The following is a 14,895-nucleotide window of genomic DNA, read 5'->3' as shown; positions in this document are numbered from 1 at the left end:
ATAGATGGGACTACAGGAGCCTGCCACAACGTCTATTTATTTATTTATTTTTATTATTTTATTGTATTTTGAGACTGAATCTTACTATGTTGCCCTTGGTAAAGTGCTGTGGTGTCACAGCTCACAGCAACCTCAGACTCTTGGGCTCAAGTGATTCTTTTGCTTCAGCCTCCCAAGTAGCTGGGACTATAGGCACCCGCCACAACCATAACGCCTGGCTATTTTTGTTGTTGTTGTTGCAGTTGTCATTGTTGCTTTAGCTGGCCTGGCCAGGTTTGAACCCACCACCCTCAGTGTATGTGGCTGGCACCGTAACCACTGTGCTATGGGTGCCCAACCAAAAAGAAGTACGTATTTCCTTCCTTTTTTTTTTGGGAGACTAGAGTCTCATTATGTCACCTTTGGTAGAGTGTTGGGCTCACAGCTTACAGCACCCTCCAGCTCTTGGGCTTAGGCGATTCTCTTGCCTCAGCCTCCCAGGTAGCTAGGACTACAGGCACCTGCCACAACGGCCAGCTATTTTTTTGTTGCAGTTTGGCCGGGGCTCGGTTTGAACCCGTCACCCTTGGTATATGGGGCCAGTGCCCTACTCACTGAGCCACAGGTGCTGCCCCCCCCCAGCTATTTTTTATTGCAGTTTGGCCAGGGCTGGGTTTGAACCCACCACCCTCAGTATATGGGGCTGGCGCTCTACTCACTGAGCCACAGGCGCCGCCCAGATTCTCTTGTCTTTTGCCTCAGCCTCCCAAGTAGCTGGGACTACAGGTGCTCAGCTATTTTCTTGTTGCCTTTATCATGTTGTTTAGCTGGCCCAGGCCAGGCTCAGAACCTGCCAGCCTTGGTGCATGTGGCCTGCACTGTAACCACTGTGCTATGGGTACTGAGCCTGGTGTGAAATTTCTGAACTCAAGTGATCCCCCTTGTCTCAGTCCTCCAGAGTGCTAGGATTACAGGTGTGAGCTACTTGCCCAGCCTGTCTCTCTGCTTTGTTCTCTTGACATTTGTTCTATTTGTATTGAATCTCAGTAGTATTCTCCAAACTTTGTAGTAGTAGAAGTATGGAGCTTTTCTTAATTTCAGTATACTTTCTACATTTACTTTGGTTCTTAAATTGTTTTCCCCTAACTATATAAATGTTACTACTATGATCAGAAAATTGGGAAAGAAAGGCAGTCCCATGGGTTCTGTACGTTTGTGGAAGCATTACCATTAATTGGAGAAATGAGTGTATTAGTTGTGTCAAGAGATTGCTTAAAGTTGTCAAGAATGACCACTCAGAAAGACGCTCAGAAGCTGATTTAATGATGGTACCAGAGATGAGTATAGCTGTGCCCTTCCTTTTGTAAACCAGGTTGTAGAAAAACGTGGAGTCTTATTTTCAATAAGCTCAGCCTTTTACCTGGTACCAAAGTAGAAAAGAAAGTTGGAATACCTAGTTCTTTTTTTTTTTTTTTTTTTTTTGGTAGAGACAGAGTTTCACCTGATCGTCCTCGGTAGAGTGCCATGGCATCACACAGATCACAGCAACCTCCAAATCCTTGGGCTTAGGCGATTCTCTCGCCTCAGCCTCCCGAGTAGCTGGGACTACAGGCGCTCGCCACAACGCCCGGCTGTTTTTTTGTTGCAGTTTGGCCGGGGCCAGGTTTGAACCCACCACCCTCGGTATATGGGGCCAGGGCCCTACCCGCTGAGCTACAGGCGCCACCCAATACCTGGTTCTTAACAATGTGATTTTTTCTGCTCCTTTTTGCCATCTGGGAGGGAATAGTTATTGACTGTTCAGTAAACAACTTGGAACTCACATTTTTTATTTCTTCATGTTTTTATTGCCTTCAAAGATTTTTTTGAATAAACAACCAAACCCAAGAAAGAAGCTCCTTGTGCCTTGTGCACTGGACCCTCCCAACCCCAACTGTTACGTCTGTGCCAGTAAGCCGGAAGTGACTGTGCGGCTGAATGTCCATAAAGTGACTGTCCTCACCCTACAGGATAAGGTATGTGCAGAGGCTAGTTTTCTTTTCCTTTAAAAAAAAAAAAGACTCCAGTTCCCTTTTGACTTCTTATATAGTATTACTGTGATGACAGACTAAGGTAATTAACTCTGAAGGGTTCTGTAAATAAATAATAAAATAAAATAAAATTAATTAATTAACTCTGAAAGGTACTGGGTTGCTTCACCAGCGGGATTCCTGCAGGCTTGGTTTGTGGTTCCAGAGTATATGCTTCGTATCCCAGAAAGGAATTAGGTATATTTGGCTGGAGTGTTTACCACAGGTAATGTGGCACAGTTTAGTGACAAGCAGACAACCAACCTCTTTGCTCTTTTTTCCCAGATAGTGGATGAATTTTGTCATTTTTACAGGTAGAAGGTGTCCTTGAGTGGTCCTGCTGTGGCCATGGCAGTGAACAAACAAGTGTTTATATGCAGTAGAGCAGATCCCTTATTGCTAGCTTTGAATTAAAGGGTGTGGGTAACTAGCAGAGTTTTAGCTTCTCTGGATTTTGGGTATTACCCCCTTCCACCACATTGGGGTCTCTCGTTAATAATTCCTGAGGTCTGAATTGAGTCTTCATGATGATACACACTTACCTAATATGCTTCTGGTGTGGTAAATTAGTCCCTGAAAAGATATGGTATTTACACGCGGAATTCATCTGTAGAGTTGGAGTGAGGGAATTGGGGGGTTTAGGAAACAGTGCTTAGGTTCCTAGATTAGTTTCTTTATCAGGGAAGGGTTGGTTTTTGTTGTTGTTTTTTAATGACCCAAAAGAGTGTCATTTTCATTTGGAGATCACTTCAGATTGTTTCCTGATTATGTCCATTTTAAGGCTTTAGTTTACATACCTCTTTAGAGGAGGAATAGACCTTTTCCAAAAGGGAGGTTCTGCTTGTGAGTGAATGGTCTTTCTCCCTGAATAGTTACACTGGGTAGATTGGATTGAGTTCATGTTTTGATGAGGGGAGCAGCAGACCACATGGGGTGATTGCCTCACTTTCTTTCCTAAGTTTATTATCTTTAGTATTTACAAATTCTTGAGCTTAAAGATGATTGCTTTATTTGTAAGGTAATTAGACCTAAAGAGAATTTCTCCATTGTTTTTTTGAAGCATGTAGGATAAATAGAATATCATTACTTAAAATTAATAAATAGAAATCATTTGGAAAGGGGAATGTTATATGATAATTAGGTTAATGAGCAATGTTTCCATCAAGCCACCTGCCATTCTTTACACAATTGGTACAGAGACTAAGGTGAAATACAGTAGCACCTCTGTAAGTTGACCACCTAGGGACTGTAATAAACTGGTCAACATAAGGAACTAGGTGGTGGTGCATGTCCAGTCTATGAAAATTAGGTCAACATACAGAGGTGGTCGTTGTAGGGAGACAGATGGTCAGTTATGGAGATTCTACTGTATGTATGTAGCTCACTACCTAATATGCAGGGAAAGACAAATAGTAGGAACTGGTCAAGGAATTCTCAGTCTCCTAAGTGGAGGAAGTTTGATCTGATTTGCATTAGTGGTCAGTTGTAGGGGTGGAGTGCTGGTGAATCCCCATGGCTTTCCTGCTTGCCCCAGGGATCTTAAAAGAATGATTTAGTCCCTTTCCAGTAGAGAGGGAAGTAAGAGCTTTTCTAGAAAAGAAGCCTAGGGCTTTTTATGATTTTCAGTTATCTGTATTAATATTTTGAATTTTTTTTTTTTTTTTTTTTTTTTTTAGATAGTGAAAGAAAAATTTGCTATGGTAGCACCAGATGTCCAAATTGAAGATGGGAAAGGAACAATCCTAATATCCTCAGAAGAGGGAGAGACGGACGGTATTATATATTGCATTTATTCACTCCTCTTGTGTGTATGGGTGGAGGCTGCCTAAAGGAAGAAATGCCCATTAGTTTTATCCATTCATGATATATGGTACTCAGTGATAGGGGCAATGTTTGGTCATGGAGGTGTTCTTCCAAGGTGGGGCCACACGGTTCCAGATTTGTGAAATCCAATTTATCAGGGTGTCTCAGGCTATAGATACTGACCATTTACAATTTACAGTCGCTGCAATGCTCTTGTCCACTTCGAAGGTGCCTTCTTGTCTCTGTCATGGATTCTGGGCACTAAACTAGTGATGAGAAGACTGTTCTGACTGTGAAGTCAGAGTGAGGAGGGTAATTACAGGTTTGGGGGTTTTGTCTAAGAATGGGGAAGCCCTGATTGCCTTCTCCTCCTATATAACAAAAAGTATTATTGAAAACCAGTGCCCGGGGCGGCGCCTGTGGCTCAGTCGGTGGGGCGCCGGCCCCATATGCCAAGGGTGGCGGGTTCAAGCCCGGCCTGGCCAAAACTGCAACCAAAAAATAGCCGGGCGCTGTGGCAGGCGCCTGTAGTCCCAGCTACTCGGGAGGCTGAGGCAAGAGAATTGCTTAAGCCCAGGAGTTGGAGGTTGCTGTGAGCTGTGTGAGGCCACAGCACTCTACTGAGGGCCATAAAGTGAGACTCTGTCTCTACAAAAAAAAAAAAAAGAAAACCAGTGCCCAGATTTGGCTTGAATCTTTCTTTTTAGAAATTTAACCAGGTCACCACCTTGTTACTACATTTGTTATACAAAGTATGGTACATTTCATTGTTTTAAAGCTTTTCTAGTGAGAATTGCATTGTAGTTATTCCCTCCTCAAACTAGTCAATCTGATTGGACTCAAATGGTCTTACACTATCTCTGACCCTACAGCTCATTTCTTGTGTTGCCACTGTAATTGATTTCTCCATGCCCCTGTGTTTGCCAGTATACCATTACTTTGTAATGTTCGGGGCACTATATATTGATTTATTCTTACTATTTGTCCAGTGGTCTTTCATTCAGTATACTTTGGCAGATCCTTATGAGGATTCAGATGGCAAGCTTTATTTAAATTTTAAGGATTATTATCAAGATTTTTCTTGGTTATAGTTGCTTATGGAGAAATTATTTGGGATGTTAAGTCATGTGTAATTTGAGGCCCTATTTTGGCTGGTGATACTCTATTTTAGGAGTCTAGTTCAATATTTAAGCCCCATTGTTGCCAGGTGACTTCACCCAGAAAAGATGTTTGTCTGTGATCATATGCTGTTCACTTAGTTCCAGCCAACTTTTTCAGATGTTAGCTTAAAAATGGAAACTGGGCTGGGCATAGTGGCTCATGCTTGAAATCCTAGCACTCTGGGGGGCTGAAGGAGGTGGGTTGCTTGTGCTTAGGAGTTCAAGACCCCAATCTGAGTAAAAGCGAGACCCGGTGTCTACTAAAAATAGAAAAAAACAGGCATTGTGGCGGGCACCTGTAGTCCCAGCTACTGAGGCTGAAACAGAAGGATCACTTGAGCCCAAGAGTTTGGGGTTGCTATGTGCTGTGACGCCATGGCACTCTACCCAGTAAGACTTTTGTCTCCAAAAATAAAAGGAAACTAGTCAGGAATCTCAATGGCTTAAAATGTAGTCCTCTTCTCCAAGGAATATATGTGTTATGGAGGGTGCTACAGCAGTTCGGGTATGTTTGGAGTCTTGTATTATAGGCATAGTCTTAGGTATTTTCTTTTTTTTTTTTTTGGCCAGGGGCCAGGTTTGAACCTGCCACCTCTGGCAAATGGGGCTGGCACTCTGCTCATTGAGCCACAGGCGCTGCCCAGTCTTAGGTATTTTCTAAGTCAAGGGTAAATAAGACAGCAGTCCTTGGCTTGAAGTGCTTTGCAACCTGGAAGGGAGGAGAGATCATTACCAGGTATATTTAGTATTCTGGTTTGGGGCTGTGTACTGGGGATTTGAAGAGAAAGCTGAAATGACATAGGGAAGATAGAACTAGGGCTGTAAACGGCTAGGCTCAGTGGCTTAACGCCTCTGATCCCAGCAGTCTGGGATGGGTGGGTAGATTGCCTGAGCTCACAGGTTCGAGACCAGCCAGAGTGAGGCCTTGTCTCTAAAAATAGCCTGGAGTTGTGGCAGGCACCTGTAGTCCCAGATACTTGGGAGGCTGAGGCAAGAGAATCGCTTGAGCCCAAGAGTTTGAGGTTGCTATAAGATGTGATGCCACAAGGGCGACATACTGAGAGTCTGTCTCAAAAAAAAAAAGGGGGGGGGGGAAGAACCCACCTTAACTGGTTTCTTTTGGATCGTGGTGGCTCTAAGGCAGTGGTTCTCAACCTTCCTAATGCCTCGACCCTTTAATATAGTTCCTCAGGTTGTGGTGACCCCCAACCATAAAATTATTTTCATTACTACTTCATAACTGTAATTTTGCTACTGTTATGAATTGTAATGTAAATATCTGATGTGCAGGATGTATTTAGGCAATCCCTGTGAAAGGGTCATTTGACCCCCAAAGGGGTCATGACTTACAGGTTGAGAACCGCTGCTCTAAGGGATTTTTGAAGTCCAAGGAGGTATATGAAAAGGCTTGGGGATGAGGGTTGGCACCTGTGGTTCAAGGAGTAGGGCACTGGCCCCACATACTGGAGGTGGTGGGTTCAAACCCAGCCCTGGCAAAAAAGAAAACAGGTTTGGGGATGGAAATTTGGGTAGAAGTTAGTCTCCAGGGACATTCCAGGTAGTTCAAAAAGCAAAACAATAAATGAATCTGGAAATGGAGCTGTAAGAAACCATCAGTACTTTGAGGGTATCAAAGTAGGGAAAAACTTTCTAAGTGTTTCCTTTACAAGCAATAAAAGATAAGCCAAAAATAAGAAGGATGGTGGTACTGTAAAGTGAAATTATGTAGGAAATTAAATACCTTAAACATGGTGATCAGAATTTACAATACACTGTATTGTTTACTTAGGCACTGGAGAAACCGGGAGACGGCTCAGCAGGTTCTAGGCCATTTGCGAGCTGAGAGTTGTGAAAAGAGAGGGTAAATTGGGGACAAGGTGAAGCAGTTTTAAGACTTGAAGGCTTTGGGCGGCGCCTGTGGCTCAGTCGGTAAGGCGCCGGCCCCATATACCGAGGGTGGCGGGTTCAAACCTGGCCCCGGCTGAACTGCAACCAAAAAATAGCTGGGCGTTGTGGCGGGTGCCTGTAGTCCCAGCTACTCGGGAGGCTGAGGCAGGAGAATCGCTTAAGCCCAGGAGTTGGAGGTTGCTGTGAGCTGTGTGATGCCATGGCACTCTACTGAGGGCCATAAAGCGAGACTCTGTCTCTACAAAAAAAAAAAAGACTTGAAGGCTTTTAAATTTTTTCTTTGTTTTATTTTTTCTTTCGTTCACTTTCTTTTTCCTTTATTAATATTAAATCATAGCTGTGTACATTAATGCATCATGGGGCACCATACACTGGTTTTATAAACAGTTTGACACATTTTCATCACCCTGGTTAACATTGCCTTCCTGGCATTTTCTTAGTTATTGTATTAAGACAATTATATTCTACATTTACTAAGTTTCACATGTACCCTTTTAAGATGCACCACAGGTGTAATCCCACCAATCCCCTCCCTCTGCCCATTCTGCCCCCTCCCTCCCCTCCCTCTCCCCCTTCCCCATATTCTTAGGTTATAACTGGGTTATAGCTTTCATATGAAAGCCATAAGTTAGTTTCATAGTAGGGCTGAGTACATTGGATACTTTTTCTTCCATTCTTGAGATACTTTACTAAGAAGAATATGTTCCAGCTCCATCCATGTAAACATGAAAGAGGTAACGTCTCCATCTTTCTTTAAGGCTGCATAGTATTCCATGGTGTACATATACCACAATTTATTAATCCATTCGTGGATCAACGGGCACTTGGGCTTTTTCCATGACTTAGCAATTATGCATTGGGCTGCAATAAACATTCTGGTGCAAATATCTTTGTTATAATGTGATTTTTGGTCTTCTGGGTATATACCTAATAGAGGAATTATAGGATTGAATGGCAGATCTATTTTTAGTTCTCTAAGTGTTCTCCAAACATTTTGTTCACTTTCTTTTGTTATTACTTCAAGGCTGTTATAGGCTAGGAGAGAGCAGCAGATGAGCATGCAGGAGAGAAGGGATAATTAGGGCAGAGAAGCCCTGGGAATGGAGGAGAAGGGTGGGACGTGATGACATGATCAGAGGGTTCTTCATTAAATATGAAAAATACATTCAAGGTTTTTTGTTTTGTTTTTTTTTCTTGAGCTGTAAAATTTACTAAAATGTTATTGAGGTCACAGGTAACTTCTTTGCAAGTGGAATATATTTCAATCAGCTGTAAAATTTGCCTCCAACTCTTCCAGGACTCTCGAATTACTTCAGTCTGAATGGGAAAAGTTCTCACAGCTTCTCTATTTGGTGCCCTGGAAGTAGTTTTGGTAGTTTGGGGTTCAGGACTTCCTAAGTGCCTAATATTTTAGTGTATTAGTTTGATGGGGCTGCCATAAAAAAATGCCACTGCTTGGGTAGCGTAAATGACAGAAATTTATTTCCTCACAGTTGTGGAGGATGGAAGGGCTGTGTTCTGAGGCTTCTTTCCCTGGCTTGTAGGTGGCTGCCTTTTTGCTGTGACCTTACAGGGCCTCTTCGGGGGTGCACATCCACAATGTCTGTGTGTCCAGATTTCCTCTTTTTATGAGGACACTGGTCAGATTGGATTAGAGCCCACTCTCTTGGCCCCGTTTTAAAGGGTTTCAATATCTCAATTTGGGAGAAACACAATTGAGTCCATAACAGGGGTTTAGCTTTTTTTTTTTTTTTCTTTTTCCTGAGACAGAGTCTCACTAAGTTGTCCTTGGTAGAGCGCTGTGGTGTCATAGCTCACAGCAACCTCAAATTCTTGGCCTTAAGCGATTCTCTTGCCTCAGCCTCCCAAGTAGCTGGGACTACAGGCGCCTGCCACAATGCCCGGCTTGTTGTTGTTGCAGTTGCCATTGCTGTTTTAGCTGGCCGGGGCTGGGTTTGAACCCACCAGCCTTGGTGTATGTGGCTGGCGCTCTACCCACTGAGCAACAGTCGCCGCCACAGGGATTTAGGTTTTTATTTATTTATTTTTTGAGACAGATCCTCAAGCTTTTGCTCTGGGTAGAGTGCTATGGCATCACAGCTCACAGCAATCTCCAACTGCTTAGCTTAAGCAATTCTCTTGCCTCAGCCTCCCAAGTAGTTGGGACTACAGGCGCCCGCCACAATACCCAGCTTTTTTTTTTTTTGGTTGTAGTTGTTGTTTGGCAGGCCCAGGCTGGATTTGAACCCACCAGCTCGGGTGTATGTGGCTGTCGCCTTAGCCACTTGAGCTACAGGTGCTGAGCCAGGGATTTAGTTTTTTAAAAACTGACCAGACTGCTCCATGAAGGTGTAACTAAAATGTCAAAATTCCTTTCGTGTCCTAGCTAATAATCACAAGAAGTTGTCAGAATTTGGGATTAGAAATGGCAGCCGGCTTCAAGCAGACGACTTCCTTCAGGACTACACTTTACTGATCAACATCCTTCATAGGTAGGAACTGTCGATACTTAAATGTAAGAGATTGTTTGAGTATACAAACTTCAGATAAAATGTTGAGGAAAAGTGTTTTATTACTGAAAGCCCTACTTTTCATTTGAAACTGCTATTTGCTCGAATTGGGCATGGAGTTCTCTCTAAAGTTTGACTTACAGAAAAGTTTGAGCTTTAGAAATAAAAGCAATAGGGCGGCGCCTGTGGCTCAGCGAGTAGGGCGCCGGCCCCACATGCCGAGGGTGGCGGGTTCAAACCCAGCCCCGGTCAAACTGCAACAACAAAAAAAAATAGCCGGGCGTTGTGGCGGGCGCCTGTAGTCCCAGCTACTAGGGAGGCTGAGGCAAGAGAATCGCGGAAGCCCAGGAGTTAGAGGTTGCTGTGAGCCGTGTGATGCCACGGCACTCTACCCGAGGGCGGTACAGTGAGACTCTGTCTCTACAAAAAAAAAAAAAAAAAAAGAAAGAAAAGCAATAAACAAAAAATTTTGAGTGGTAACTTATCAGTGGTGGCTTATGAGAAAGACCTAGAGTCTAGGCCTTTGAATAACTTTAATCAGAAGTGAATTCATTCCAATAATTGAACTGAAATAAACTTTTCAATTATTTTTAAAGTCCTCTAGGAGAAATATTTCATAAAACAAATAACATTATTTGTGATTTTTATGACAATAACAAAAGAATATTAAGAATTATCCTGTGCAGATTCCTGAATCATATATTTTTTCTTTTATTTGATTTTACTTCTTGGCCACTTAAAAAACAAAGAGTGCTTGTATTATAAAATATTTACATATATACAGCACAGTTAAAGTATAAATGGTCCTCCACCTTGATAGATTGACCTATTGAGCAAGGTGTATTTTGGTCGATGCTCACTGCTACTGCTAAACTGTGCCCTGACTTAGGAATTTTAATGAAGGCTTATGGTTGGAGTGGTGCTGCCACCTACATCCAGTTGTTTTGCCAGCATTGCCATCCGTCTCTGAACATTATAGTGTTTGTGGTTGCTAGGAGGGAACTGTGTTTTATGCTTGGTTTATAAAAAGCATAAAATGACAGGAACGACCAAATGTGGGTTATTAGTAAGAAGCATACACTTCATTGAGTTACATCACAGTGTCAGAGATAGGTATGCTAGGGCGTGGTCTCCTCATCTGGACACCAGCTGGATGTAAGTGGTGTGCTCGTGTTTAGTTGTAAACGAAGTCATGGAAAGAACGTGTTCAATATAAAGTGGGAAGGTATTTTATCTCATGGTGTCTAAAAGAGGAGGCATAATTAGGGTTTTTTTTTTTTATCGTATTTTTTAGCTCTCTGGGAACAGAACCCCCCTTAAAACATGTAAGTCTTTTGTTTGACTTTCATGCATTAAACTTTTATACATGTTTTTGGGAATTTATGTACAGAAGTAGGATGCCACCTTTAGACATGGGGGGGGACCCAGAAACTATGTAACCCTACCCCTAAAGCACCAAATCACTGTGGGTCAAAATCAGGCTATGAGTATACCGTTTCCCCGAAAATAAGATAGTGTCTTACTTTAAGGTGTGCTCCCAAAGATGTGCTAGGTCTTATTTTCAGGGGACATCTTATCTTTCCTGTAAGTAGGTCTTTTTTGGAGGATGTCTTATTTTTGGGGAAACAGGGTAGTGTAAGGAATCTTTTTGACGTAGTTGCTGAAGAAATAGTCTGTGTTAGCAATAAAAGTTACTTTTTTTTTTAAAGCCTTAACTTGAAGGTGCAATGGTTTAACCATTTTCAGTTAGAGTTTTGAGTTAACCACAAAAGTCTATTGTACATTCTTTTCTTTTTGGAGTCAGAGTCTCACTTTGTCATCTCAGTAGAGTGCTGTTGCATCACAGCTCACAGCAACCTCAAACTCTTGGGCTCAAGCAATTTTCTTGCCTCAGCCTCCTGAGTAGCTGGGACTGCAGGTGCTCTCCACAACACCCAGCCGTTTTTACAGTCTTGCTCTGGCTCAGACTGGTCTTGAACCCTTGAGCTCAGGTGATACACCTACCTCGGCCTCCCAGAGTGTGAGGATCATAGGCGTGAGGCACTGCGCCTGGCCTTGTACAGTCTTCTTCATTATGATTTTTAGCTATTTGAAAGTCAGAATCTACTCTGTGTGTACGTAGTGTATACTTTGAGTTCTAAGAAGCAGTACTTCTCTGGGGCACCTTTGCTTTTTAGTCACAACAGTAGTCCTGTTTTATAATGTTTGCTTCTCTTACAGTGAAGATCTAGGAAAGGATGTTGAATTTGAAGTTGTTGGTGACGCCCCAGAAAAAGTAGGGCCTAAACAAGCTGAAGGTGCTGCTAAAAGCATAACCAATGGCAGTGATGATGGAGCCCAGCCCTCCACCTCCACGGGTGAGTCACGGCCCCAGCCAGCACGTCGTAATGGCCTGCCAGGCAGGAGTATATGCACAAACTGCTGATTTTGTGAACATTGAAATCCATAAAACTGCTGGAGGTGTGTACTAGTTTGAACTGATTGTTACAATGAAGCTTTGAGTATGTGACTCTGTGACTTTGAAGATTGGGGGGATTTTTGTGGTCAGGGTCTCACTAGTTCCTTGAATTCCTGGTGGTAAGCGATTCTCCCACCTCAGCCTCCCAACTTGCTAGGATTACAGGCATGAGCCCCCACGCCCAGCTGGGAGATTTTTTTATAGAAAATAAAAACACTTATATTTTACAATTGGAAATGTTTTCTAGTGCCCAAAGTCAGTTCAGTCTAGGTAGTAGTGGTTTGGGATTTTGTGTACTTGTTTTATTAGAAGCAACAAATCAATGCATCTGACTATTTTGAGTACACAGACACTTGGTGAGAATGGAATTTTAGTATTTTAGGATTTTCTCGTAACCAGTGTGATGGGTAGGTGTAGTGCGCCGGAGAGTTATTAGTTTCAAATAACTAACTTTTTACTGTGTTCCAGTTAGAATGTTTATTCCCCTCCCCTTTATTTATTTAGGAAGTTGAGGTTACTAATTTTTTACTTCTCTATTTGTCTTGGCATTCTTTAGAATATGTTTACTCTCGGTTCTAATATTCTCTTGAGAGTTTTGGAGATGGACTTTTAGAGTGTGGTCCACCTGTGGGCCACTGATTCGTGACCAGATGTTCCCCATTGAAACTAGAAAGGTGGGGGGTGCCTCTGGCTCAGTGGGTAGGGCACTGCCCCATATACCAAGGGTGGCAGGTTCAAACCCGGCCCCAGCCAAACTGCAACAAAAAATAGCCATGCATTGTGGCGGGTGCCTGTAGTCCCAGCTACTCAGGAGTCTGAGGCAAGAGAATCGCCTTAGCCCAGGAGTTGGAGGTTGCTGTGAGCTGAGATTTCACAGCACTCTACCAGGCGTGATAAAATGAGACTCTGTCTCAAAAAATAAGGAAAAGAAAATAAACCAGAAAGATTCATTATCCTCCTTTAAGGAAGAGACCTGTGGTAGTTTTTCCAGAATCATAATATGAAATACATATTCGCTAATCCTCTACTCTGGGTAGCTTTCAGAGGTTACGGCAGCTACTTAGTCTGCCTTTGATTTTGGTGGAGGGGGAGCTAAAGCCACCTTCACTGTGAGGTCTTGACCTGTGGAGCTGTACTGCATGGTTTTGAACCCTGACCTCATCTTCTGCTTCTATGTCAGCTTGGGAAGTCAGTCTCTCTGTACCTTGGTTTCCTTTTCTGGAAAATGGATAATAATATTATCTTCTTTATAGGGTTGTTGTGATGATTAAATGAGTTATTATATGCAAAGTGCTCAGAACAGTTCCTGGCACATTGTAAGTGCTGTGTTTTGTTGTTGTTACCACCACTACCATTATTAGAATATACACCCTCTGCTTTTCTGTTGGAGAAAGTATAGATAGAATCAAGGAAGTTTAATGATAATTTTGAGTTAATAATACTTGCTACAAATTTTGATTAAAAACAAAAAAGGTACTTGTTACATAGAACATTTTAAGCAGTATGGGAATATATAATTGTAAAGTCAGGAGCCATTCTTAAGGTTGGTAACTTAGAAGAGTTAGAATATTGGTGAGTCTACCAGTAGCTTCCACACTTTTAACCTTTGTTTCATTCTTTTCTCCTGAAATAAGCACAAGAGCAAGATGACGTGCTTATAGTTGATTCAGATGAAGAAGGTTCTTCAAATAATGCTGATATCAGTGAAGAGGAGAGAAGTCGTAAGAGGAAATTGGATGAGAAAGAGAATGTCAGTGCAAAGAGGTCACGTATGGAACAGACGGAAGAGCTTGATGATGTCATAGCATTAGATTGAAGAGCAGTGCCTCTGACAGACCCTCTTTACTACATTCATTTATCTGGGCAGAACCAGATTATTCGTTATGTCCTTTGTTCCAAAGGGAAAGAACTGACATTGGTAACTTTTGAAAATGATCGTGCTCCCTTTGAAAGCATTCATTTTGCTAAACTGTTAGAAACATTGCAGTATGCTGTATTAAAGTAGGAATAGAGTTTTAAAACCTTTTGAACAAAGTGTGTGCATAACCAGTCATGAGATAAAACACCACAATGCATGTTGCCTTTTTAATGTAAATACCCTTAGGTATCATTTAATGGTTTCAAAATATTGTGGTTTAGTAAAGTTGATACCTGGTTATAAATATTATGCCTTTATTTTTGGCTAGAAGAAGAATTATTTTTAGCCTAGATTTAACCATTTTCATACTCTTTACTGACTGAAACAGATTCAAAGAAGTATCAAGTGCTATGCATTGAAACTTGTTTTTAAATGTTAAATGGCACTATGTATATTAATGTAAAACAATATTAATTTACTCAAGTTTTCAACTTGTACTGCCTGGTTATGTCTGTGTAAGAAGCCAATTTTTGTGTATTGTTACAGTTTCAGGTTATTTATATTTGATGTTTTGTAAAACTCAAATAAGACTATACTGTACCTATGGACCAAATAAATGGCATCTGCATACTTGTTACAAATGTCTGCACTGTGTCTGTTTCTGCTGCCTGGAGTTTATACATTACATCTGCAAGCATGTTGAATTCTTTCCATTAAAAATAATTAACTCTTGGCTCAGCGCCTGTGGCTCAAGCAGTTCAGGTGCCAGCCACATACACCTGAGCTGGTGGGTTCGAATCCAACCCGGGCCTGCCAAACAACAATGATGGCTGCAACCAAAAAATAGCCAGGTGTTGTGGCGGGTGCCTGTAGTCCCAGCTACTTGTGAGGCGGAGGCAAGAGAATGGCTTGAGCCCAGGAGTTGGAGGTTGCTGTGAGCTGTGTGAAGACACACACTCTACCTGGGGTGACAGCTTCAGGCTCTGTCTCCAAAAAAAAAAAGAAGTGAACTTTCCCTATGATCAAGAGACAAGGACAGATTTGAGCTATTTGCTAGTCTTTTACATAAAAATAAAATTATTAAAAGCAAAAGAAAACCTCAAGAGATAGGGAAGAAAAATGTTGGCAGATGTTTCTAATCATAACTTGT

The 14,895-nt window shown here is 42.1% G+C and overlaps 1 protein-coding gene across 2 annotated transcripts in view; it reads left to right on the top strand.

Annotated features, from left to right (window-relative positions):
• UBA2 (ubiquitin like modifier activating enzyme 2) overlaps positions 1–14,382 on the top strand; it is a 43,118-nt gene extending 28,736 nt beyond the window's left edge. For both annotated transcript variants that reach the window (XM_053608250.1, XM_053608251.1), the window contains 5 exons: positions 1,839–1,994; positions 3,725–3,821; positions 9,306–9,411; positions 11,650–11,786; positions 13,522–14,382. In XM_053608250.1, coding sequence (XP_053464225.1) covers positions 1,839–1,994; positions 3,725–3,821; positions 9,306–9,411; positions 11,650–11,786; positions 13,522–13,703 — 678 coding nt within the window. In that variant the 3' untranslated portion in view covers positions 13,704–14,382. The remainder of the gene's footprint in view (positions 1–1,838; positions 1,995–3,724; positions 3,822–9,305; positions 9,412–11,649; positions 11,787–13,521) is intronic.
• The last annotated feature ends 513 nt before the right edge of the window (positions 14,383–14,895 follow it).

Source organism: Nycticebus coucang, chromosome 10 (assembly GCF_027406575.1).
Source record: "Nycticebus coucang isolate mNycCou1 chromosome 10, mNycCou1.pri, whole genome shotgun sequence".
Lineage (NCBI taxonomy): Eukaryota > Metazoa > Chordata > Mammalia > Primates > Lorisidae > Nycticebus > Nycticebus coucang.
This window is presented reverse-complemented; position numbering and strand designations above follow the sequence as displayed.